Genomic DNA, 27,984 nt, shown 5'->3' with positions numbered 1-27,984 from the left:
GAGAAGTGTTAAGGGATTGGAATCTTTACCTGTGAAATGGGACAGCACTCGATGCGTCAATGTCAATGTGCCCATCCTGCAGCTATGGTTCAATGTGGAGCTGGAGCTCATGTAGACGTGCCATACATGCCCTGCAGAGACTGCTGAAAAGCGAGCAGGATCATGGCTGGGGCCATGAACTGGAGGTCCTCATATATCTGTACTGGCTTGCTCATGGACTGTCATATCGTGTAGTGTCACGGGTATTCCATGTACCCCGATCAACAGTCCACCGAGTCATTCACAAAATGCCAACACTGCAACTTATTCCTTGTCTTACACTGCCATCTAGTGGGGGTGAAATGCAATAACATGAATAATACTGAATGATGTATTGAGGGGGGAGATTATGGGCAGACATCACACTCACACAACTGATTTGTTATAGCAGTTAAGTAAGAAATAAAATAAAATACAATAAATAAAATAAAATATAATAAAATATATATATCTATCTAGCTAAATTGGTGGAGACAGTATTACTAGGTCACCAATTGTCACCATATTTTAACCACTACGACCACTAAGTATAGTTAAAATGGTATCAAAAGATATCTGTACGATATTGAATTTCAGAAGTTAGTGTTTACTAGGCCCTACTTGTTGAAGCCATTTCTATGGAATTATTATTTATTATTTTGTAATACCTAAGAAAACCTGTGTTCTCTTACAGTAGTTCTCTTTGGGTCGCATTGGAATCATTAACATGCTATCCATTAGAGATCACAACAACACTTTATGTCAACAAATTCCAATCTTTGATTAATGTAGAGGGGTTGCCCCCTTTACGAGCCACATTAGAAGCTTGGCGAGATTGTAACAGGCACCTGAGTACAGAAGCACATATAAGCAAAGAATCCCCTATTGCATTCAACCCCGACTTTCTAGCTCTCTGTCAAACCGACTTTCGAAACTGGTCATTTCATGGTCTGAAAACTTTTTCGGACATGTTAGATGGGGACTCTGAGTCTGTTAAATCTTTTACTGCTATTTGTACAGAATATCAAATTCCCAAAACAGATTTTTTCAAATATTTGCAAGTTCGTCATATTATTATGTCTTTACAAAAAAAAGGACAACTTAGACTCTATTCCACTGAGTTGGAAGAATTTGTTATTTCTGCCACTTCGGTAAAAGGGAAGATATCTCAACTGTATAGAATTTTGTCTGAAAACTCCCAGAATTCCTTTTCTTCCTTAAGAACAAACTGGGAAATAGAGCTTAAAATAAAATTCAGCAAAAAAGAATGGTTAACTCTGTGTACTGAACTGACCTCACCTTCAACTGTTAACATTAAAGTTAAAGAAACTAATTATAAATTCCTGTTTAAATATTATATAACCCCAGTGAAGCTTAATAAGTTTGATGACACAAATTCTCCTATGTGTAGGAAGTGCGGAACTGAACTAGGAACATTTATGCATTTATTTTGCCATTGTAAAATTGTTTACTCCTTTTGGCAGAAGATCCATATAGCAATTCAAGACATCTGTAACTGTACTTTTGAGCTATGCCCTATGCTGTATTTGCTGAACTATGACCTGGGAAACAAGTTTCCCTGTGCAAAAAAATGTCTGTTTACAATGTTTTCATATGTTGCAAAAAAATACTTACCACATGGATATCCCAGCCAGGACCCACTTTGGGTCAATGGCTGGAGCAGATAATAGACTTATTGCCCATGGAAGATATGTTTAGCCAGCAACACTCAAGACTGCAAGATTTCTTATCCACATGGTCCTTAGTATTGAATTATATAGAGACTATAAAAAGATACACTCCTATGAATGATTGGATAGACCCATGGATTGTGGTAACGTAGGATTATTAGCATTATAAGTTTTGTCTTTTTTTTGTCTGTCTTGTTGCATATTTTGCTGTCTTGTCCTTATTGTTTTACGTATTGTGGCATGGCTATGTTTAAGAATGTATGTGATGTGTGATAAATTTTGAATAATAAAAAAAAAGTTAGTGTGACAAATGTGATGGAAAATGGCTTATATCGCTCTAACCTCGGTTTTGTCGCGATTAGTTAATTTGCTCGCCAGAGGTGGATTAAGGAGTTAAATCGATATAAATGTGATGGAAAAGGTTTGTAGATTTGACGTAGGTTTGGTGATTTGACCTTTCAGTTTTCCTAAATGTGTTGACATAGAACTATAAAAACATGCTTGTTTTTTTACTTAAAATATGTAAATGAAATGCGTTTCTTTCTCACACGGGAACTTTTTTTTCAACATTTGGTGTATTTCTGCTTAAAAGGAAACGTGTCTTCTTCGTTTGTTTTTAGCGAGTAATACAAGTGCTTCCTGAAAATTGTATGTATCGAATTTGGCTGGAATCGAAGCTCTGGATGTCTGCCAACATGTGGTGCAGAGTACAAATGAGATTTGTCACCCTACTTGGATATATTGCTGTTTCAATTAGTAGTTGCTTGTCGCAATCATGCAACTTTGGCGGACAAGGGCTAAGATGTCTAAACATGTGATGAACCTGTTGTCATTCCCTTTGTGTCATTGTTTCTATGCCATAACAACATTGAATATGTGATTTTTTCCCTTCAAAATGTTCTATTTTCTCTTCTGTCTGTAGTTGGTCATGGTACGCATTGATCACTATGGTCATCTTTCCATTCAAAGCAACACTGTGCCAGATGATTGTATTGCAGTAGTCTAATAACTAAGATCACATTTCCACACTGTAGCCTGCAGGTAGATGAGATTCACGATTCAAGATTCAATACTTTAATTGCCATACAACAAAAGTTGTTAGGAATTTGCTGCGGTATGCTCCACAATAGACAAGACAACACCACACAAAAACAGGAAGCCTGAGACGCAGACATAGACATAAGACAAAGTATGATACATTCGCTCCAACATGGCTCGTCCCTACATAGGCAGGTATAAAGTGGCAAGTGACCGTGGAAGTTCACATCCAGAAGTGCAAATATAGCAGAACATATAATGTGGTGGCATAAAAGCACGATTACAGGTTAAAACATGTTGTAAAAGAAAAAAACATTGGATTGATCTACCTCCATGAGGTGTTGGTGCAAAGATAGAGAGCTATTTAAAAATCTAATTGCACTACAGTATGTGCTATTTAAAAAGCACTAATAGCCCTAAGACTTTTGCCTGATGGGAGGATGCTAAGGAGATTTGGAGAGTTACATCCATCAGGATTTGCATGCCCTTCCTTTGCATGTGGGCCTTGTAGATTTCTGGTAAGGGGGTAACTTTGCAACCTATGATCCTCTCGGCCGTATTCTGTCTAGCTGTAGCCTGTTCTGGGCAGTGGTCTTTCCATACCAGACAGTGATAGAGAAAGAGAGAATGAGTGAGGGCAGATATGAGTTGGTATCCAGAGAGACTCTACAGGCATTCAGGTGTTTGAATAAAATGTGTTTATTTCAGGTTTAGATGGAAACCTCATTTAATTAAGTGATCTGAAGCCTTCAAATGGCTGCATACTTGCGCTGCAGGGAGCTGGAGAGACCTTCCGCCCAGTGCAGCAAACACACACACAGTGCGAGTAAAAGTTGCATGTTCAAAATTGTACTCAAGTCAAAGTACTCAAGTATTCAAGTACAATTTGAAATTGCATTTGTAAGGTTTCCAAAACGTATAAAAAATTGCATACTTCCGACTAGCTTGTAGAAGCTGCAGAATAAGGAACTATAGAATGTTACAGAATAAAGAAACCCAACTGGCAAATATTTTTTTTATTTTCTATCAATACTCCCTGCAAGACAGCTGGTGATAGGTGTTAATACACTGTCCACCCCAGTCTATATGTCCATATGGTTTCATACATGACATGAAAAAGATACAACAGGTATTGATATTCAAACAATGTCACATGAAAAATGTCACATGAAAAAGATACAACAGGTATTGATATTCAAACAATGTCCACCCCAGTCCACATGTCCATCTGTGCACATGTTGGAGAGTGACTGGTCCTCCTCTATCTGTGGAGTCCATGCTGCATGCTGTCAATCATCTCTGGCTGATCAGGACGCGCCTCCATTCTCCATTCATCTCACTGCTGAGCTCCACTCAAGAATAAGGCTGTTTACTGTGTGCTGCTGGTGTGTGTGCTGCTGCTCTCTCTCTCTCTCTCTCTCTCTCTCTCTCTCTCTCTCTCTCTCTCTCTCTCTCTCTCTCTCTCTCTCTCTCTCTCTGTGTGTGTGTGTACTCTATAATTAGCTCTGTGGGATAAAGGAGAGAAGAGGATCATCATTCAGTGTCAATAACAACTAAGAAACAGTGTGACAGACAGAGAGAAAGACAACTATAAAGGATATAAATGGATGACAAGAGGAAAGGGGGGAGAGGTGTGGGCAGAAGGCAGAAAGACACAACCAAACACACACATGATGAGTAAGATGACAAATAACATCACCACATTTTTGTCACTTTAAACTATTAGGTTACCCATTTCAGAGAGAGATATAAAGGAAGTAAAATTGAAAGAAAGACAGGCAGGCAGGCAGGGAGAAAGAAAGAAAGAAAGTAAAATGGAAAGAAAAACATATATGAAAGATTGTCAGTCTGAAAAAGAAGAGGTTGGTATGAAAAGGGAAAGACAGAGAGATATAGGAAGTAGAATATAAAGAAATAAAGAAAACCAAAGCCAGTTGAGATGTCAGTCAGAAAAAGAGGGAGAGAGACAGGGTGGGCAAGAAGGGAGAGAGACAGAGGGAGGGATGAAAGATGGATGGATGATTAAAAGCAGAGGAACACAGAGAAGACAGGAGATAAAAGACAGGTATATTGGATCTCATGTTCTAAAGACCCGAGTGCCATGTTTTGATATTTACTCACTCTAGTGTCTCCAGTTTACAGCGTGGGTCCCTCATTAGACCACAGAGCTTGTCTACAGCTGATGCACTAATCTGGAGATTGCCAATCAGGTCCAGCTTTGTGAGATTTGAGGAGGGAGACTTAAGAACAGATTCCAGATAGGAACAGCTCTCATCGGTCAGATCAGTCAAACAGCCTGAAAACAGAGTTAAACATCTGAATATGAATCACTCTACTCTCTCTCACTCACTTTCATACACACACACACACACACACACACACACACACACACACACACACACACACACACACACACACACACACACACACACAAACACACGCACACACACACACACAAACTCATAAACAAATTAATTGATTCTTACTCTAGTTCCTCCAGTTTGCAGTTTTGATGACAAAGCGCAGAACATAAAAGTTCCACTCCTGAGTCCAGCAGCTTATTGTCACTCAAGTGCAGCACTCTGAGATTTGACGAGTGTGATGTCTTCAGTGCAGAGGCCAGATAAGAACAGCTCGTATCTGTCAGATTACAGTACCACAGCCTAAAACAGAGTTGAAACAACTGAATATTAATCACCAATCCTCTGCTCTCTCTCACTCACTCACTTTCTTTCACACACACACACACACACACACACACACACACACACACACACAGACTCTCCTGCTTCTCCCTCACACACACACACACACACACACACACACTCTCTTTTACTCTCTCACTCAGACACAATCTCACTCACACACACTCTTACTCTCCATCTCCTCTCCTGTATGATGAGCTGATCTCAAAGATCTAAGACTATCTCTATAGACAAAAGGCATGCATCTCTCAAATATTGTTTTTAAATAACATCTGTCCAAATCTGACTTTCTCCTTAGCCAAGATAATCCATCCACCTCACAGGTGTGGAATATCAAGATGCTGATTACACAGTATGATTATTGCACAGGTGTGCCTTAGGCTGGTCACACTAAAAAGCCACACTGTAATGAGCAGTTTCACTGTGTTCATACTTTTCAGTCATGTGACTACCATGGATGCTTGGTGGGCAAGAAACACTGAAAAAAGGCTAACGTTGGCATGTTTGTAGCTATACACAAATGTCCCTTTTCCACTGCCAAACTAGTCCGACTCTACACAGCAAGGTATAGTGCGGCTCTACACGGTACGGCACGGTACCAGTACATTTTGCTTTTCCACCTAAACCGTGTAGAGTCGGACTAGTTTGGCAGTGGAAAAGAGACATCTGAAACAGGTACGAGTAGGTACTAAAAATAGTAACGGGTCCACCCTCCAATCCGCAGTGGAAATGCTCCCAATCAGGGTATAGAGTCGTACCGTGCCGTACCGTACCGTTACAAAAATGCCCAGTGGAAAAGGGGTAAAAATGCTATCTGTTTCATTGTGTGATGAGGTGCTCATCTGAATATGTACACCCTGCCTGCTGGCAAATTACAGCTTGACAGTTTAAAAAACAGGGATCTGTTCAGCATATGTTGGTCAGTGTACATACTGCTGTTTTAACCCCCCACCCACACACACACACACACCTTATCTGTTTAAACCCGACTACCACATCCACAACACAATCACACTCACACACACCATGAAGTGATGCTTACCGTAGTTCCTGCAATTTGCAGTTTTGATGACTAAGAGCAGAACATAAAAGTTCCACTCCTGAGTCCCGCAGCAGCTTATTCTTACCCAGGCTCAGCACTCTGAGATTCGATGAGTATGATGTCTTCAGTGCAGAGGCCAGATAGGAGCAGCTCTTATCGGTCAGATCACAGCCATACAGCCTGAAACAGAGTTAAACATATGAATATTGATCACCAATCCTCTACTCTCTCATTCTCTTTCACACACACACACACACACACACACACACACACACACACACACACACACACACACACACACACACACACACACACACACACACACACACACACACACACACACTACCTGATGTCTTTAACCTCATCACACAAACACACACCATCCCCACTCACACTCTGGACATGAAGTGATGCTTACTGTAGTTCCTCCAGTTTGCAGTTGTGATGACAAAGAGCAGAACATATAAGTTCCACTCCTGAGTCCTGCAGCTTGTTGTTACCCAGGTTCAGCAGCCTGAGATTTGATGAGTGTGACGTCAGTGAAGAGGCCAGGTAGGAACAGATATTATCGGTCAAATCGCAGTTGATCAGCCTGAAACAGAGTTAATCGTCTGAATATTGATCACCAATCCTCTCACTCTGTTTTCACACACAGCTACACACTCTCCTACCCCTGCCCCTGCTGAACTTAACAGGTGAAAGAACACATGACACTGGACAGGAAGTAAGACAAACTACAAACTAAAAGTCCTAAACAAAAACACAAACCCCAAACCGTGACAGTAAACATAAACTCACAGGCACTCACATTTTCACACACTGTCTTTCACACACACCTACACTCCCCTCACTCTCTCTAACACACACACACACACACACACACACACACACACACACACACACAGAATTGTTTCCCTCCGCCTCTCATCACCACTACAAACTTACACACACACTTCTACTTGCTGACTTTAACATCATCATATCCACTACAAACACACACACACACACACACACACACACACACACACCATTGTATGAAAAGTGGGATTTTCGTCAGTATATGGCATTGTAGACATAATGATGACATTGTGTGTAAGTAACTTTTTTTTACTGTTTATCCTTCCTTGTTGAATGTTACTGTGACTGTGTTTAATTTGTATTCATACCACTCTCATAATTGTTTTCCAGCGGACTGCAAGTCTTAGACTACTACGAGACCGTAGGCTACGCAAGCGAGCTGTGACATTCCACTTTGTCCTCAAATTTGTACCCTCCATTTTTCACATTTGTATGACATCATCATTTAGGCAGAGCTTAATTTACAGTATAGGCCCACTACTGTGGCACCGAGGATAACAAAATGTTAATGTTGGTCTGAAGAGCATCAACTTAGCTTACTGTAAGACCAATCATTTGTGATTTGCACCCCAATGGTAAAAAAAAAGAAAAGAAAATTCAATATTATACTGCTCTAATCACTCCTATCTTCACATGAGATGTTATGAACTGCACCACATTTCATGTGTATAATCAACCTCACATCCTCTGGGATTATGCCAAATTGTGTGGAATGTAATCTATGGCAGGATATCAAGTAAATTAATTTGTGTGTATATTTAGTTACTGTGCACCCATCGGCCTGTAGATGGTGGTGTTGAGGGAAGGGTTGCTGGTTCAGGATGATACTGTCATGCACGCACACACACACACACACACACACACACACACACACACACACACACACACACACACAGTGTTATCTACCTAGCGGATGTAGATGTTGCGACCACTGGCTGCAGCTTCTGAAGAACTTCATCAGGACTGAGGAGTTCAGTCTGATCTTTCACTGGAGTCTTTATGTACTTATGCACATCAAACTCAGCCAGCTGCTCTTCTGACATCTTAAACTCAAATTGCATAGTCTCCCACTCTCCTGGTATGAGCACATGTATATGCAGAGTTCGTGAGCTGCATTTCTCCTCCACTACAGCATGGTGATTCAGCTCATTCAGACAGTAGAACAGGTTGATCCTTCTGTCTGAGCTACTCTGATCTCTGATCCTCTGTTTGACGTATTGTGCTGTTTGTTCTGAGCTATATGATTGGCTACTGCTCTGTGGCAATAGGTGCAAGCAGGGCTGTAGGTGCAAGATATTCTGATTGGACTCTAGTGAGAGGCCCAGAAGGAAGCGGAGGAAAAGGTCCAGATGTCCATTCTTACTCTGTAAGGCCAGGTCCACTGCGGTCTTGTGTAGGTCATGAAGGGTTGTATCTCTGAACAGAGCAGAGTGCTGAGAGGTTTGCTGTTGGTCAGGCATGTTTTCCTGTCTGTTTCTGAAACAGAGGAACACATAGAGAGCTGCAAGAAACTCCTGGATGCTCAGTTGCACAAAGCTGAACACCTTCCCAGACTCCTCTCTGAAGATCTGAGTACACACACCTGAGTACACTGATGCTTCTGTGATGTCAATGCCACACTCTCTCATGTCTTTCTCATAGAAGATCAGATTACCTTTGTCCAGCTGTTGGAAAGCAAGTTTCCCCAGTTTGAAAATCACCTCTTCTTCTGTCTCTTTTCTTTCTGTGTACTTAATTTTTTTCATGCTTGTCTGAATGATCAAGAAGCGTGAATACATTTGAGTCAGAGTCCTTGGCATTTCCATGTTGTCTGATTCTTTTGATGTTTTCTCTACAACAGTAGCTGAAATCCAGCAGAAGACTGGAATGTGGCACATGATGTAGAGGCTTCTGGATGACTTAAGGTGTGTGATAGTTCTGTTGGCCAAATTCTCATCTCTGATTCTCTTCCTGAAGTACTCATCTTTCTGTGTGTCATTAAATCCTCTTATTTCTGTCACCCGGTCCACACACTCAATAGGGATCTGATTGGCTGCTGCTGGTCGGGTGGTGATCCAGAGGAGAGCAGAAGGAAGCAGATTCCCCTTGATGAGGTTTGTCAGCAAAACGTCTACTGAGACTGGCTTTTTCTCATCACAACACCTTGGGTTGGAGCGGAAATCTAGAGGAAGTCGACACTCATCCAGACCATCAAAGATGAACATGACTCTGAGTGCTGAACTGGTGAAGACTCTGGGATCTTCGATTTCTGGGAAAAAGTGCTGAATAAGATCCATCAGACTGAGTTTCTTCTCCTTCATCAGGTTCAACTCCCGGACAAGGAAAGGAAATATGAAGTGAACATCCTGATTGTGCAGATGTGCTGTTCCTTCAGCCCAGTCCAGAATGAACTTCTGCACTAAGACGGTTTTCCCAATGCCAGCCACTCCCTTTGTCAGCACTGTTCTGATGGGTTTGCCTTGTCCAGAGAAGTGTTTAAAGATGTTACTGCATTTGTTGGGTGTGTCTTGTGCTACTTCTCTCCAGGAAGCCCTCTCTATCTGTCTGACCTCATGTTCATCATTGACCTCTCCTCTTCCCCCCTCAGTGATGTAGAGATCTGTGTAGATCTCATGGAGGAGTCTGGTGTCTCCCTGCTGTGGGATTCCCTCAATCAGAGACTGAAACTTCTTCTGCAGGTGGGATTTGTGGATTTCCTGATATCTGTGTGTGAAAACAAGATTGAAGACCATTCAAAAACACACATGCACACACACACACACATGTTGTGGTAGAAATTGTGGATTACTAACCCATCTTATGCAATAGAAGCGATTACTACTGAAGGAAAATACCGTAGCAGCACAGAAGTTTTTGAGACTAAAATGGTGCTCAGCAAAAAGACTAACGTTTTGATGTTGATTACATCTTCGTCAGAGTAATCAACATCGAAACGTTAGTCTTTTTGCTGTGCACCATTGCATTAAAAATCAAGTCTCAAAAACTTCTGTGCTGCAGTATTTTCCCTCAGTTTGTTCAGCTTGTTCTCTGCCGTGGATGCACCAGTTGTTTGCAGAAGTGCATAGGATCTACTCCTTTCTAGAGGCGATTACTAATAAGTGTATATGCATTAAAAGTGAATACTAATTTAGATTTTATTATATAGAGGTGATTAACATTGCATTTTCATGTATTATTTGTTTGCTTTTCTATACATTCAATACTGTGCATCAACTTTGCTTTGCCTGTCATTTGCTCTCCATGTCACATCTTTCTAATAAAGGCCCTTTTGTCACGAGTTCAGGGTATTCTGCCTGAGGCAGTAATATTAGAAATATCCTGACAGACTTAGCCTGGCATAGCCCTCCGTAAGCTTTGCTCAATTTTCTCTTCACCATTACGTCTGGGTCTGATCCCATTGAACTCGATTTCTCAGGATGCATTCCATCCGGACCAATCAACGAATGGGGGGGGCATATGCGCGTCATAGTCTCTATAGCTGTCACGACCAATCGTGTCAAACTTCAACAGAGTTCACGCCTCCTGCCTGAAATCGATTCTGAATGGAGTAGGTCCAGACCCTCTGTACGATATTAGTATGAGGGTTTGGTATGACCAGGCTATAGGCCTATTCGGAGGGGATTAGTTTTATGGGGTGACATCAGGTAGAGTAATAATTTCCAAGGAATTTAGTCCCGTCCGGACGCGCCATGTCAGTAAACATAACTGAGTATTTCGGTGAAATTTACAGCCACTTTTACCTTCCGTAAAACGGTCCGGATAAATTACCGTAGGTAATATTAATCCCGTGTGAACGCGACCCTCTGTAAATATGTTTAAAGGCCTATTCGGACGGGATTAGTTTTATGGGGTGACATCAGGTAAAGTAATAATTACCAGGGAATTTAGTCCCGTCCGGAAGCGCCATGTCAGTAAACATAACGGAGTATGTCGGTGAAATTTACAGCCACTTTTACCTTCCGTCAAACGGTCCGGATAAATTACCGTAATATTAATTAACGCAACCCTCTGTAAAGATGTCTAATAATTCATCACACCCTGATTTAAAAACAATTCCACCATAGTCTAAATGAAAACATAACATGCTGTGCAGCTTCTAATGGGACGTTAGCTAGTTTGCCTAATGGCTTGATGTTGTTAGCCATTTCAAACTACTTATGGCATAACATAAAGCTAACGTTCGCTAGTTAAACCAATCTGTAGTCTTTGAAATCTGAAAATGCCGCACGCAACTGACGCTAAGTATCACATGCACGGCGTCGAAGATGTGACGGCAGAACGTAAACGTAGTTACACCTCCCATGTCAAATCAAATGACAGAGATGTCTAGTCCCGTCCGAATTGGACACTTACATTACAGAGGTCATATGATAAACCTGCATTACTCTACATCCCCCTGTAAAATAAGTCCCGTCCGAATAGGCCTTATGACAGACCATGCCATGACTAGGAAATGCTGAAGGATGTATTTGTATTGACCAATTATCTAACTTACTTAGAGCAGCCACATGACTTGTGTATGGTGTATGGTTCACATGCGATGTCCAAGAAGTGTCCATGTATTGTTGTATTTTGGCATGCATGAGGAGTGTTGGATAAGACCATTGTACTTATATGATTTGTATTACCACAATACAACTAACATGTATAAGATGGGACCTTGCCCTAGACAACTTTGAGTAATGTTACAGAGCTATGGTGTGGCTGGTGACCTGCTCCCAGCATTGTGAATAAACGTTCAGTGTGAAGGTGCCTGGAGATTTCTGACCACAATGTACTGTACATCAATGACCCAGTGTAATTGTGACATGGGTAGACCCCCCTCTCTCACACACACACACACACACACGCACGCATGCACGCACGCACGCACGCACACAAACACACACACACACACACACACACACACCTGACACGCACGCACGCACGCACACACGCACACACACACACACACACACACACACACACACACACACACACACACACACACACACACACACTCCTCACCTGGTAGCTCCCTGGCTTGTGCATTGTTCCTCAGAGAGACTGGTGTTAGGGGCAGCACCATCCTCCTCAGGAGCAGATCTTACTCTAGAGAACAAGCAGAGAACAACTTCCATCACCACATTAGCTCAGAACATTAAACACACACACACACACACACACACACACACACACACACACACACACACACACACACACACACACACACACACACACACACACACACACACACACACACACACGGGGAGTCTGGATATAGGGGGAGGCCAGCACATGTAAGTAAGTAAGTATTTTATTTGTATAGCGCTTTTCACAGATAAAATCACAAAGTGCTTTACCACAATACACAATAAAATACAAAATGCACAAAATACATGTGCATATTAATATGCAGTACCACAGTGACCTGTGTGTGCTTAATTTTGGTTCCCAAAAGCCATTTCCTCTAATCTGTAGGTTTAGTGCGTGGTATGTAACACACACACACACACACACACACACACACACACACACACACACACACACACACACACACACACACACACACACACACACACACACAGCATTCTATAGCATGACGATTGGAGTCAAGATCTTACTGTCCAGCACAAGAGTCTTCTCCTGTAGAGTTGATTATTTGATCTATGGACTGATCACTGGTCATGGACACACAGGTGTGTGTAGGGAAGAGATGCCTCTGGTTAGAGCTGGTGCTCCCCATCCTGGAGAAGAAGAGAACTTCCATGAGGGAAACATTTCTGTCCCTACTGGGAGGGCCTCAAGAAGGCCTTTATATCAGTTGGTAAACCCGCCATTTAAAGCTAATGGGAATGGGAATGGGAAATGGAACTATCATTGATTTATTCATTGGATGTTATGCCCCACAACACACCTGACATCAATCAAAAATCTTCAGTACAACTCTTTCAAAACATGTGCTCCATCAAGGGTGCTATATGCGTGAGTAGAAAACGCCGAAGGACGTGACAAAACGGCCTTATATGACGCCCAGAGATGAGAATGGGTTGGCTCCATGCGACATGCCCAACAATAATAGACCTCTGAAGTTTGCCTACAAAATAACTACCATCTTCTATATAAGGAGATCCGGTGTCTTAGGATTTTTCCTATGGCACACTTGCCACAGTTAACACCCGGATCTGCTTATATAGGCATAATGTTAGCCTAGCTTACTGCCTAGGCTACTTCAAAATGTATGGGCTGCGGGCTTGTCTTTTGGCTTGTAATCACCTGAAACATAGGCTTTATGTAGCCTACATGTCCTGAATAATGAGAGGCTAATTGAAGATTTGAAGCACTTAATGTCATGACTTTCAGAAAAAAATTAAAGATGACATTGGCAGTACATTGGCATTTATGTACCAATCAGAGATATTGCGTACAGAGGCAAGCGAACCAATACTCTGCAGTGGAGGAGAAAGAGAGGACAATGCACACCTCTGCCTGCCACCTGTCTAATCTAATGTTCACTCCCTCTGTAATGACATGGAGACAGCAGCGTTGGATATACTTCCATGGAGCCATGTTTTATAGAACATTAAAACAGAGTTCCTCAGAGTTTTCAGGCTGCGACACAGCTGCGAGTGGGCAATCTAAGGGCGTTGGTATGTGCTATGTCAACAACAACTGGTGCGGTAATGTTGTAAAAATACACCAACACTGCTACAACATTTTGGAGACAACCTTCACTGAGTGCAGGCCTCTTCATCAACAACACCACTTTCCACATCAACAACACCACTGTCCTCATCATCAACAACAACAACAACACTGTCCTAGACCTCATAATCAACAACACCACTGTCCTCGTCCTCATCAAAAACAATGATCAGTCAGCCTACAGGAGCCTCACAGCTGGCAGCTCAACAGCAACCTGGAACTCAACATTAGCAAAATAGTGGAAAATATCATAGACTTCTGTAAATCTGTAAAAATGCCTTTACCCAACATTGGATTTGAAGTGTGGTCATTAGCAAAATAGTGGGAAATAGGAAAATAGAGAGGAAAATATGGTCAAAATAGAGAGGAAAATATGGTCAACAATAGTGTATCAGGATATTTTGATCCAGGTTAACCATTACGTCATGTTCTTTTTTTTTCTGGTAAATATATGAATTCGGACTTCGAGAACATTTATTGTTATAGTTCCTAACTATAGTGCATCAAACGTGACACAAGAGCGTCATGAGTGGAAGATGTACAATCTTTCAGGATAGATAAATATGTAGATTGCTTACTTATCATAACATGATATTTTTGTCATGAATATTAAAACATGTGCTGATTGGCACATAAGGGGTGAATGGTGTATGTGATCTGATGCGCAAATAGATCTACAGAATGATGGTGATTTTAAGGTGAAAAGTTAACATGATCATGTGCACGAGGGCTTCTCTGAACAGTCACGTATCATCAGCGTAGAGACAGAGAACACTAAACCACAATGATTTCAGACTTCCTGTAGCTGCAGTTTGAGTTTCCTGTGAACGTGATTAGATGTGGGAGTGATTTTAACATTGGTTTAACAGTGTCACCGGTTCAGCTAACTACAGAGGGTTTATAACAACATAAACTAGGCCATCCACACAATACAATGAGACTGTAAAAAAACATTTACACCAATTAGCATTAGTTTAGTTAGTTTTTGTCCGTTTTGCATTTTGACCTCATGTTTTTTTTCAGGTCTGAGTGTTTTTCCCATGTAATATTGTCCTTGGTTACACTTTTGCCTTCCATTTGTGCATGGCTCACAAATTATTTATCTTAATGTCAATTTGTTGATACTTAGTCTGTAACTATTTTTACTATCATGAAGGGATTATATCATACACATTCAGATGAATTTGTATTCAATTCATTTCGGTCAAACAACCTTTTTTTAGGCAGTATTACAACTTAACTGCATATGGGGCAGGATATAACATTTCACCTCATGGAACTGCATAAGAACAATAGGTCCTAAAACAAACTTCAAGTGTATGTGTGTAATAGAGTGTATTTAGCCAACTGTTAAACATTCACAGCCATCTAAGCGTATTGTTATACCGATGTCATGTTTTTAAAATGACCTCTGCATGAAAAACCTTACTGTTCTAACACATAATGTATGAGTACAATGCGTATACTGTAATATAGTATAGTATGAGTTTGTAATCAGTATGGACACAGTTCTACTTGTGTTTTATGTTCTACATCTCTCAAACATGGTATGAAATGAATGCAATGTGTAATGTGCACCACAACGGAATACATAATATAAGTTGTATTGTAAAAAAAAAAGCAATACCTGATCTGTGACGGCCTGAAGGCTACGCTCCTCCTGTAGTAATTCTCTTGACTCTCTGAGGCTGTGCAGCTGCTAACACGACATCTCTGCATCATCAACTGGGAGGGGCTAGAGTGTGTTCTAAGCAGTGATGCGCAAGCTGCTTAGACAATGTAGTAAGCTTAGTTACCACTTACCTTATATCAAATGACCACACAAAAGCTTCCTCAAGACAAAATGTAGCAAGTTAAGAGGACATAGAATAGATTAATTGAGTATTTTACTATTTTTCTCTGATGTTAAATAGTATATTCAACTTTGATTCATAAAAATAAACTCTGGGTATTGAAATGGCCCTTTTGACTAAATGGCGCCCTCTGCGGCAACCCCATTTGAACTTCAATGGCTTTGCGATATTTGACATCACAGGTAGGCTTTGTTCTAATTCGCCCATTTTTTAGTGCCTATTTCTAAGTTCAAGATTTTCATATGAAGGCGGGCATGCCATGCCTCATGTCCACATTCACACAGACACACGCGTGTACACAAACACACAGACATATGATGTCTTTCTTCGCCTGAATGTCAACACACACACACACACACACACACACACACGCACATACACTTAGGCCAAATTCCCTGTAATCTGACCTGGAGGAGGCCTACTATTTCTATGCAGCTTCACAATGTCACAGCATTTCTACACACACACACACACACACACACACACACACACACATATGCACACAGAGAGATGGGGTTGACATTCCCCCTCTAATACCCTTTAATAGAATGATCTGTGGGTGCCTGTGTGGATGGGTTTGGTGTTACGGTGATGGCAATGTGTAAGAAATGAACCCCATGACCTGTGCTGCATTATGTTCAGTCCCAAACAGCAACTGCACCTACACCATGTATGTCAGTGTGTGTTTAAGCAAATCCTCTCAAGGCTGACAGACACAATGTCATTGTGTGTTTAAGCAGAGGCTGAAGGATCTATAAGCTATAAAACATTTTACAACAGCTTGAAACAGGAACTGAATGTTTCTCTGTAACAGTTATCGACCAGTACAGGTGAAACATTACTGTTCAAACGATCTCAAGGTAAGAGCTTTTACCTCTCTACTTTGGACTAATAATTATGTTTTTAGAGTGATCATAGTTGTTCTAAAGTATGATATTATAGAGCACACAAGTCTAATATGTAGGCTAACTCTAAATAAAGGTCTGCTAAAATGTCATAGGCTAACCACTCAAAAAGCTCATTGATTCACAATGTGTCGAAATGGAGTTGCATGGTGCCTGGGTTGATAAATATGCGATATGTGAACAAGAATAAGCACGATCAGATTATTGATTGTGTGTATTGAGGTGTACATTAGCCTACATGGTCTGCATGGCTTGCCCTCATTAATACTTTCTCAAACCCCTTCAGTTCATATTCATGTCTGGTGATCAGAGTGTTTTATGGCTTTTTACCGAATGCTCTTGTGCCGATCTGTCTTGCATGGTGTCCTGAATTCCTGTTGATTGTCGAGGCTTTTTGGTACAGACCAATAAAAATGAAAGCATTTGCCATGAGAGTTTAGGTACTTTTTCCAGTAGTTGTAATGCCTCTGTATAGTGGAAAGAACTAATTAAGGCTTTGCATTTTCTGTATTGACATTTATCAAACTTCCCCATTTAGTAGTAGCCTTGAATTTCCCCTTGGTCTTGAATATCCCCTTCGGAATCAATAAAGTAGGTATCTATCTTAGTTCCCCATGATCGATGAAAACCTTAGAGAGTGAAATCCTGGGGGGGTATTACAGTACATGGGGCCATAGCAGTTAATGCAATTAAAGAGGAACTATGCAGGATTGGCGATTTCATCTCTGGTTTCGGTTTCGTTTTTCGCTCGTTTTATGCTTGCATATTTCTCTGCAGAGCTTCCCCGACAGCTTTAGCACGTATATTTATACATAGGCTATATATAAATACATATAATATATATGCAAGCGTGGTTCTTCTTGTTCTTTACGCGTCTCAGACTTCCAGATGTAAACAGGAGATGATACGTCTCCTGCAGAAACTGCAAGGTTGCAATAGCGGATAGGGACACTGGGGGCGGGAGGAAATAATACTGTTTTCGATGAAACTGGACAGTCAAGCAAAACAACGATTTCTGAGCGATTTTATGACTATGAAAAAGTTGCATAGGGTCTCTTTAATGCAATACATTTCAGTTGATTAACGTTATTGTCAAGCAAAGCTCGCCATTTATTCGCGCATGAAGATCAGGATACATCAGCGACGAGATCACAGGGCTATGTCAGCAATGAATTACATTGCAAAATTCAAATACAATTCTCTCTCTCTCTCTCTCTCTCTCTCTCTCTCTCTCTCTCTGCACGTGGGTGTTTTTGTTTACTAATGCATCCCAGCCCTATGGTAAGTGATGTCATCTGTGGATTTAGCGTCTCTTCTAGGCTATCTGAGGACTCAGGCAGCATACACAGTGCTTGTGCTATGTCTGTGGTTTTCCTGCCGACCCGCAAAAATGTAGCCTACGTGACTACATGCTTGTGCACGTGTCTGGGGTTTTCCTGTGGACCTGACAGTTGTAGCCTACGTGACGAATGAGCTGTAGCCTACTGTACATGGTGAGATATCTTTGCGGAAAGAGAATTCTTAAGAACCTTATTACAACTTGCTGTGTTAGCCTGAAAATGTTATTTTCTTCTCAAATGCTCCAAATGTATAGTAGGCTACTTTGAGTTGCATCCTGTAGCCTACATGCATGAGCGCCTCTGTCATCCTGACTGATGCTTACTCCCAAAACGAAAGTGAAAGTTTGTTAAGTTATCACCAGACTTCCGTATGTTGAGACATGTAGCGGACAAGCTTTGTTGGTGAGTCGTTTTGGAAACTTGATATTTTACTACAGGAACCTGTTTGGTGGTGAGTAGACCTGTTGGTTTGTCCTGCTTTATTAACCTGCCTACTTATTTAGAGAGGGGTATAGCCTACTACCGCACCCGTAGGCTAACTTGCAATTTTGAAAGAACGAAAAAAGTGAATGGTGGTGTTGTTGTTGTTTGTTGTTGTTGAAATGAAGAGAGAACGGTGTTACCAGTTCAAGTTCAAGTTTACTTTATTTATCCTTTAAAAAAGGACATTTGGTGTGCAGCACAGTAGCTTACACAAGGTGATACTCAGTATAGGCTGTCTAGTAGACCACATTGTTTCATGATTTTTGGTTGGAAACTTTTTTCTTTGCCCCGGTCGACATCTGAGAGGAGAGGTTATATTTAGAGGCCATTTATCTGCTTGTTAGGCAAGCCTGTCTGGTCCAAATCCAATGCAGAACACTGTTATTGCTCACCGCAGTTTTTGTATTTTTGCAAATTAATAAAGCCTAGACAATATTTTTGGGCATACAAAATGGGCACACCTTTATGTGACCAACAGAAATACGACATGTTTGTGCAAATGACAGTGGTTGTCCTGACTCCTGTAGCCTATACCTGAAAGATGTAGCCTACATGACAAATGTCATGGCCTATATGACGAATGAACCTTTATCAGGGGTAGGCTAACATTGTGCATTGTAAGAATTGCATCAATATTATACAGTATAATCGTGATGCTGATGGTATAGTTGATGTTTTGGTCACTTGGTAGGCTAGAGTATGTGAGAGTATCTCCAACATCCTGTATTTGTTTTTTTTTAGACTCAGAGAAAAGCAACGTGCTAAAGCAAATGTCAGTGGCTTTCCTGTGAACTTGAAAGATGTAGCCTACATCACAAATGAGATATAGCCAACGTGACAACATAACTTTGAGGGAAGAGAGTTCTTACTTCATGATTTACCTAGCAACATGTGACACAATTGAAAGCATTAGCTTTGTCTCTTTGGAGAGTAACAGCTCCATGCCTATGCCTCCAGACCTTAGTAGTGATACAGCTCATGGTGGTCCACAGTGAGTGGCCATCGCATCACTTGATGAACCCAGATTATTGTCTGGGGAATAGGCAATAATTTAAGTCAAATAAGCTTTTGATCAGCCTAAATTTGTAAGTCTGTCACTTGCAATGTAAATGAGTGGCCGATGGCACCAACCACCAAGATATAATGATCATGAATAATAATAATATTCATACAGATTATTTGTATTGTATTTTATCCCGTGCAGCCACACAATGCATCACAACACATCTTAAAGGAATATTCCACCATTTGGGGAACATACTATGGGCGCAGTGATATCACGCAGCTCCTGAAAATAGTCCCCATAGGCAACAAGCAGTAGTAGTGCATGATATCACTGCACTAGTACATTTGTAATGCTCCTTGATTATTACGCCAGAATGAGTGTGTAGTTCCATGTCAAATCAGCCTAGAAAATCACCAGGTTTCATTTTCAGTTTGCCTTATTGCACTTTCTAACTTGAGAAGAGAAAAGTTTTGTATGGAAAACTGGTAATCTTAGTCAGTTAAAAGCGTGATGCTAGCAGGCCAGATTCTAACGGTCTAAACAACTCAATGATCTAAATTATGTTAGGCTGGAGCTAAAAGTTGTATCGCCAGACTGACAGAACAGCTGGATGAACGCAAAAAAGGTAAATATCAATTGTTGTGCTCGAGAGGAGGTGGAAAATTAGCTTATTTCCCAAAATGGTGGAATATCCTTTTAATCACGGTGCAATCCCAGATAGTAAAAGCAGATTGGCAGACAGCGGACCGCTGGTGGCATGCCATCGTGGTTTGGGGTTTGTGTTTTGCTTTGTAGTTTGTCGCACTTCCTCTCCAGTGTCAGGTGTTCCTTAGTTTGTTTTGGCTGTGTCCAGAAGTCAAGCGTGCACGCTGGATAGTACCTTCTTTCCAGTAGCGTCTTAAGGCTGGCTTACATTGCACGATTTTGGTCTGTTTTAACAGTCGCCGACTACTTTTCCAAAATCGGGCGGAAATCTGGCCAGTTGTACTAGAATCTCGGCGCGCTCCCGTCATCTAAATCGTTTAGTGTAAGGTGCCAATCTTAGAGGTTTTAAGTCTGTCGGAGTCAGTCTTTTTCTAGTTTTGCCGTTACGACAATATCAAACATGTTTGATATTATCGTAAGTCTTTTCAGTCGTGGCTCATGCAAATAGTGACGTGAACATTAAAAACCAATAGTGACCTCGGTCGACGAACACGAAAACGGAAGGGGCAAAATAGGCGACAGCTGTAGCCTGTATGATTATTTGTTATTTCATTTCTTATAATTTATTAGTCGGCTATTCTACGTGACAGAACAACTCTATATCTGTTAGTGATGTCACACTATCAAACAATGCTGCAGAAACGCGAACAAATTACTTTGATATGAGTAGCCTATCATGTGAGTTCCTGTTGATGATGACGTAGGCCCTATAGCCTAGTGCACGATGGAAATAATTTGAAGGAATCTAGCAGCAGTCTTGTAAATAGTGACCACAGTCTTTGCAAAATCCTAATCTGAGACTGGCCTGTGACTAGTCTGTGACTAAAAACTCAATGAATTGTCTTTAGATGTGAGAGGGTCTGAGACTGTAGTCTTTCAAAAATCTTTTCCAAATCTTTGCAAAGTCTGGCAATGTAAGGTAGGCTTTAGTTAGCTTGCTCCTCAGTATGCGTTCTTACCTACATTTGGATAGCACTAACTAGTTGCCGTCACCTGACTCAGGGAGGGGGGTGTGTTGGCGATTAGCATGACGTGTGGAGCTTGACCTGCGCTGCGCAATGGATTATGGGATATCTGAGGCCAAAAAAAGATGCATCGATGCACGCTTGGAAATCACGCCAAACGAAGTACCCAACTAGTGAGAGCGCTTGACTTTCGGACAGTCTATTCTGACATAACTTCCGGAAAATGCACACTGCCCAGCGTGTGTACTGATGTTTCAGACACAGCCTATGTCACATGTCTGTTCCTGCTGCCTGTGGCTCCACCCCTCAGCTGAGTCGTTTTAACCCTTTAACCGCCAGGGTTTTAGAAAACAACACTGGATTTCTGCATAGCAATTTCAAAAGGCCATGACTTGAAAGTGGTCAGAGATAAAGTCCTTCTGTTATATGAAAATCATTGCGTATGAGCAAAAGTTTATGAAGGGGGTCATTTGACTCTTCTAATTTGTATATTATCATATAATTAGCATATTTTTGTAATTTCACCGACTTAACAAAAGAACAGGAAAACATGTAAACCAATAATAGTAAATCATTGAGTTGTTTTAACTTGCCTCATCGTTTAGCCTAGTTCTTGCCTACTTTGTTCACCTGTGCCATGCTTGCCTTGCCCTGTGTTATTTGATTATTTGTTCCATGTTCACCTGTGTCTCCTTGTGTGTGGCCATTGCATTTCCAGCATGTGGCGTTTCCTTTCTGCTGAGCTGGTCTAAGTAAAACCAAAGGTACTGTAGGACACTGCCCAGAGTCTGCTCTACCCAACTGTGTGACCATGGAGAACAACAAGGACATAGATGATGCATCGAGTGACCTTTTAAACAACAGCAACATGTCAACACAAGCCAGTGCAGGGTGAGTGCAGAAAGCATTGAACTCAACTCCCTCACCAAGTGTGTGTGTGTGCGCGTCTGTGATACATACAATACATATACATGTACATAATGTATACACACCGACAGTCCCAGTCAAGTCAAGATTATTTATGTAGCCTAGCGCATTTCATACACAGAGGTCGGTCAATGTGCTTTTCATTAGTTCAAATTCAAGTCCAAAGTCATGTACTCATAAATAAGCATTTATATGTATCGAAATTCCTTATGCTCAAGTGTCCATTCAACTACAGAAATAAATTAAAAAGAAAAAAACAAATAAATAGATACTATAAAAAAAACATTAGCAACACATAACATACACAAGGTGGTTACGTTTGTAGCATGTTCTGTATACCTATTCACTCATTAAAGGTCATTATTTTGGTTTGTTGTGTCCCTTGCAGACCACAGACACACAGGCCTCCATTCACTCATTAAAGGTCATTATTTTGGTCTGTTGCGTCCCTTGCAGACCACGGACACACAGGCCTCCATTCACTCATTAAAGGTCATTATTTTGGTTTGCTGCGTCCCTTGCAGACCACAGACACACAGGCCTCCATCTCTAGTGCCCTATGCTGTATACTGTACATATTCACTCATTAAAGGTCATTATTTTGGTTTGTTGTGTCTCTTGCAGACCACAGAAACACAGGCCTCCATTCACTCATTAAAGGTCATTATTTTGGTTTGTTGTGTCCCTTGCAGACCACAGACACACAGGCCTCCATTCACTCATTAAAGGTCATTATTTTGGTCTGTTGCGTCCCTTGCAGACCACGGACACACAGGCCTCCATTCACTCATTAAAGGTCATTATTTTGGTTTGCTGCGTCCCTTGCAGACCACAGACACACAGGCCTCCATCTCTAGTGCCCTATGCTGTATACTGTACATATTCACTCATTAAAGGTCATTATTTTGGTTTGTTGTGTCTCTTGCAGACCACAGAAACACAGGCCTCCATTCACTCATTAAAGGTCATTATTTTGGTTTGCTGCGTCCCTTGCAGACCACGGACACACAGGCCTCCATTCACTCATTAAAGGTCATTATTTTGGTTTGTTGCGTCCCTTGCAGACCACAGAAACACAGGCCTCCATTCACTCATTAAAGGTCATTATTTTGGTTTGCTGCGTCCCTTGCAGACCACGGACACACAGGCCTCTATTCACTCATTAAAGGTCATTATTTTGGTTTGCTGCGTCCCTTGCAGACCACGGACACACAGGCCTCCATTCACTCATTAAAGGTCATTATTTTGGTCTGTTGCGTCCCTTGCAGACCACAGACACACAGTGTGTGTGTGTGTGTGTGTGTGTGTGTGTGTGTGTGTGTGTGTGTGTGTGTGTGTGTGTGTGTGTGTGTGTGTGTGTGTTTGCAGACCACAGACACACAGGCCTTCATCTCCAGTGCCCTACGCTGAGCTCATGAAGAGGGACCAGTCGTCAGAGCTGGCGCCTCCGGACTTCAGCAGTGGACCAGTTCCATCAGGTCTAGCGTGAGTAGACAACAATTCAATTCAATTCAATTTTATTTATAGAGCGCCAAAACATTACACATGTCTCATGGCGCTTTACAGAGTGTTAAACCTTCAAAAACCCCTTTCCCACATGAGCGAGACATCCGGATGTCAAACGGATATCAAACGGGTGGCTGTATGTGGGAACGCAAAACTCGAGTATTTTCTTACCCGGAACTCACCCTACTAGCCCCCTAGTACTACTTCTAGATGTTACCCGGGTGCGCTTAGGTGGGAACGCAGCCGGGACAGTTCTGGGTAGAGTGAGGGGGGCGTACCGATGACGTATAGAAATGCTCCCTTGCGGCGCGAGGCTGAAAGTACAAATTGCCATGGTAACGATAAACATTGCCCTACGAGTACGAACACAGACGAGAACATCGGAGTAGAACTACAGAAAACAGTGACATTTTGTTGTGTACGTAGCCTACAATAAAATTTAAACTGCAATCACGTTGTTGTGTTTGTTGCGGGACAGGCAGGATTATCCTTGCAAACATGAACATGAACATGAACATGAAAAGCCTAAAGCAATGTGAATAGCCTAAAGGAATTGAATAGTTCGATGGCTTTGGTCATTTGATGAATAGGCTAGTATGCTATCGATGGCCTCTCAAATTGGCTTTCGCACCTACTACGTGAATAGCTTGAAGTGTTGTCGCTTTGCTCGCAACTAGCTGTTTAAACTGTATACTGTATTACAATGGTTAGCAATTAACAGCTAATAGTTAACATCGCTGTTATTTAGCATTGTTGCTTTTTGTAGGAGTTGGGAAGGAGCCTCAGACCTGTGTGCTGTATATTTTCCAGGTGTGTCATTATTTTCAATTAATTTGTTGTGTTGGACGTTTAAATACCAGAGCTTTGTTTACTGTGTGGTCCTGGCGTTAGCTATTTTCTCCTCTATGCTAGCTCCCGCTGACTAGCGAGCTAACTAAACTACTTGCTCTGTTGCAATGATGTTTTGGATCTGATGTAAGTTGGCATCATCCAGGCAATACAACACAACAACGCATTTATTTAGCGTCATCTCCCTCCCCCTGCAAGTGCTGACATTGCCCCACCCCTCGCGGCACCTACTCGGGTGTAGTGTGAACACAATTACCCGTATCTTACTCGGACATAAGGCTCATGTGGGAACCGTCCGTGTCGTGCCTCTACCCGGGTAAATATGTCCGGGTGACTTCTAGAAGTCATGTGAGAAAGGGACTAAGGAGAGCCCATGAGCAACAGGGGCAAGGAAAAACTCCCTAGAATTGGAGATACATATAGGAAGAAACCTCAGACAGATCCACGACTCAAGGGCCCAACCCATCTGCCTAGGGTCAGTTAAGTAGAGTAAAGTCATTTGTAGGTTCAAGCAGTCCAGTATAGGGAATAAATAGTCCATCAGTAATCCATTAGTAATTTTGGAGGGTAATGGGTCGCTGGGATGCGTGGGCCGGGGGTCCTGGCAGGGAACCACAGCAGGTAATGGTAGGGCAGTCATAGGGATGATGAACACACGCACACACACACACACACACACACACACACACACACACACACACACACACACACACAGAGCTTGATCCTCCTGACTTCATCAGTGGACCAGTTCCATCAGGTCTAACGTGAGTAGACAAACACACACACACACACACACACACACATACACACACACACACACACACACACACACACACACACAGAGCTTGATCCTCCTGACTTCATCAGTGGACCAGTTCCATCAGGTCTAATGTGAGTAGACAAACACACACACACACACACACACACACACACACACACACACACACACACACACACACACACACACACACACACACACACACACAGAGAGAGCTTGCGCCTCCTGACTTCATCAGTGGACCAGTTCCATCAGGTCTAACGTGAGTAGTCTAGGAAAGTCGGGTAAAGTCGTTTTTCTAGGCTATTTAGAAATGTCAATCAGGGGAAACATACATGAAAACAGATTAATTTCAGTGGGATGATAAATCAAATTACATTTTACAGGTGGCACAAACAGAAAAACAGCAGTTTTTGGCTTCTGTGAAACGTGTGTGACATTTTATTTTTCTTACAGAACTGACCATGCCCCTGTAAGCAGGTCACGACCACATCTGCTGAAGTGTGAGTTTTTATTGTTTATCCTTATTTATGATTATTTGGGATCATGCACATTCACATTAGCTGAAGTGTAAGTTTTTATTGTTTATCCTTATTTATGATTATTTGTGATCATGCGCATTCACATGTTCATGTTTGTTTTAGCATGTTTGCGTGTGTGAATGGGTGTCTAATAGCAATGTCTCTGTGTGTGTGTTTCTGTGTGTGTTGTGTTTGTTTGTTTGTGTTGAAATGGTGAGTGTGTGTGTGTCTTGGCAGGGTGAGTTTTATGTTTGTTTATGTTGACATGGTGTGTGTGTGTGTGTGTGTGTGTGTGTGTGTGTGTAGGTAGACGTGTGTGCCTGTGTTTCTGTGTGTCACTCATATTCTGATGAGGATGTTCTCTCTCCTCTTGTCTGCAGATGCCTGTGAGCTCACACTGGACCCAAACACAGCACACCGAGAACTCTCTCTCCACGAGGGGAAAAAGGTGGTACTCGTGTATGAGACATATGCGTACGAGAAGAAGCAGACGCATCCTGAACACCCAGAGAGATTTGACCACGAGTACCAGGTCTTGTGTAGAGAGGGTCTGTCTGGACGCTGCTACTGGGAGGCTGAGTGGAAGGGGAGTGAAAAAAGAGCCCATATGGCTTACATAGCTGTGGCCTACAGAAGCATCCAGAGGAAAGGGAAGGGCGATGACGTCACAATGGGACGGAACACCAAGTCCTGGAGTCTGTTCTGCACGCCTTTCAGTTACTCTTTTGAGCACAACAGGAAACGCACTGACATACCTGCCCCCTCCTCCGGCTCCAGTAGAGTAGGAGTGTACCTGGACTGGCCGGCCGGCACTCTGTCCTTCTACAGCGTCTCCGCTGATACACTCACCCACCTGCACACGTTCCGCTCCACATTCACTGAGCCCCTCTGTCCAGGGTTTAGGCTGTATTATCCACCGGCTGGGACTTACTCCTCAGTGTCCCTGTGCCAGATCACATGAGCTCCTCCTCCAGCAGGTACATCCACCTGTTTCCCCGTCTCTCAACCCCCCCAATCTCTAAATGGGAAATGGTAAAGACACTGCACTTATATAGCACTTTCATCAGCTTCTGCGAGCACCCAAAGTGCTTTCCATATCATGCCTCCCCCCCCCCTCTTCTCTGTCTGCTGATCTTGGCTCTAATGATGTAGATCCACACTCCTGTGCATACACCTGTGTACTATAATGTGAGATGCTTTTTGAGATATTAATGTATGTACTGTATATATTAAATGTATAGGCTGCTGTTTTGGTGATGCTAAACAAAAACTGACATTACTTTCTTTTATATGGTTGGTTGAGAATGTTTCAGCAACAACAATATGACATTTTGCTCTCTGTAACGTTTGGCTTTAGCTTCAATTTCTTTGAAAATGATTTGCTGATCAGTTGTTGTTTCAGTGTTTCTAAATGTACTAGCATAGAACTGTAAACCATGTTTTGTTTTTCTGGCTTAAAATATGTAAATAAAATGTGTTTCTGACTTAAAAGTCTAAATAAAGGTTCTGAAAGGACATGTGATGAACTTGTAATTTTCTTTGTTTCATTATTGCTATGCCATAACAACATTGAGTATTTTTTTTTTTTTTTTCTTCAAATATTCTCTTTTTTCTGTAGTTGGTCATGACATGCATCGACCAGGTCATCTCTAAATAATCATAAGGGAGCTAAACTTTCATTTCTGGCATAACATAATCTTTTCAATGTTTCACTGCAAAAATATACCTTATCATTGGAGTCTCGTCACCATTGCAAATCATCTTTAAATTTGATTGGATGTCGGGCCACACATGTGATCACATCAGCAACTGGTCCCATCTCACTGTACAATTCAGATGAGCGCACCTTAGCCCACAGTACAATGTGATGGTGCCATCTAGTGGTCAACAATAGAACATGCCCCTGGGAGGAGACTAGCAGCAGCAACACCAGACTCCTCCAAACACACACACCGAAGAGAGCTTCCAGAGGGGTATTCCACAAAGCCGGTTTTATCACAAAACCGGGTAAATTAACCCAGGGTTTGCGGTAACTCTAGGTTTTCCGTTCCAAAATGACCACGGTATGTTAGTTACTATAGAAACATATGCTCTGAACCTAACCTGGTCG

General features: G+C 41.8%; 1 protein-coding gene across 2 annotated transcripts; it reads left to right on the top strand.

The window, feature by feature from the left end:
- The first annotated feature begins 18,505 nt into the window (after nt 1-18,505).
- On the top strand, nt 18,506-27,396 carry LOC134096149 (stonustoxin subunit beta-like). Of its 2 annotated transcripts, none has more exons than XM_062549996.1 (5): nt 18,506-18,536; nt 22,012-22,184; nt 23,589-23,705; nt 25,810-25,856; nt 26,255-27,396. In XM_062549996.1, exons 2-5 carry the CDS (start codon nt 22,105-22,107, stop codon nt 26,833-26,835), a joined length of 825 nt encoding a protein of 274 aa, XP_062405980.1. In that variant the 5' UTR covers nt 18,506-18,536; nt 22,012-22,104; the 3' UTR covers nt 26,836-27,396. The 2 variants fall into 2 exon arrangements, with proteins under 2 accessions (XP_062405980.1, XP_062405913.1); XM_062549929.1 differs by having other exon boundaries at nt 18,515-18,585.
- The last annotated feature ends 588 nt before the right edge of the window (nt 27,397-27,984 follow it).

Source organism: Sardina pilchardus, chromosome 1 (genome assembly GCF_963854185.1).
Source record: "Sardina pilchardus chromosome 1, fSarPil1.1, whole genome shotgun sequence".
Classification (NCBI taxonomy): Eukaryota; Metazoa; Chordata; class Actinopteri; order Clupeiformes; family Clupeidae; genus Sardina; species Sardina pilchardus.
This window is presented reverse-complemented; position numbering and strand designations above follow the sequence as displayed.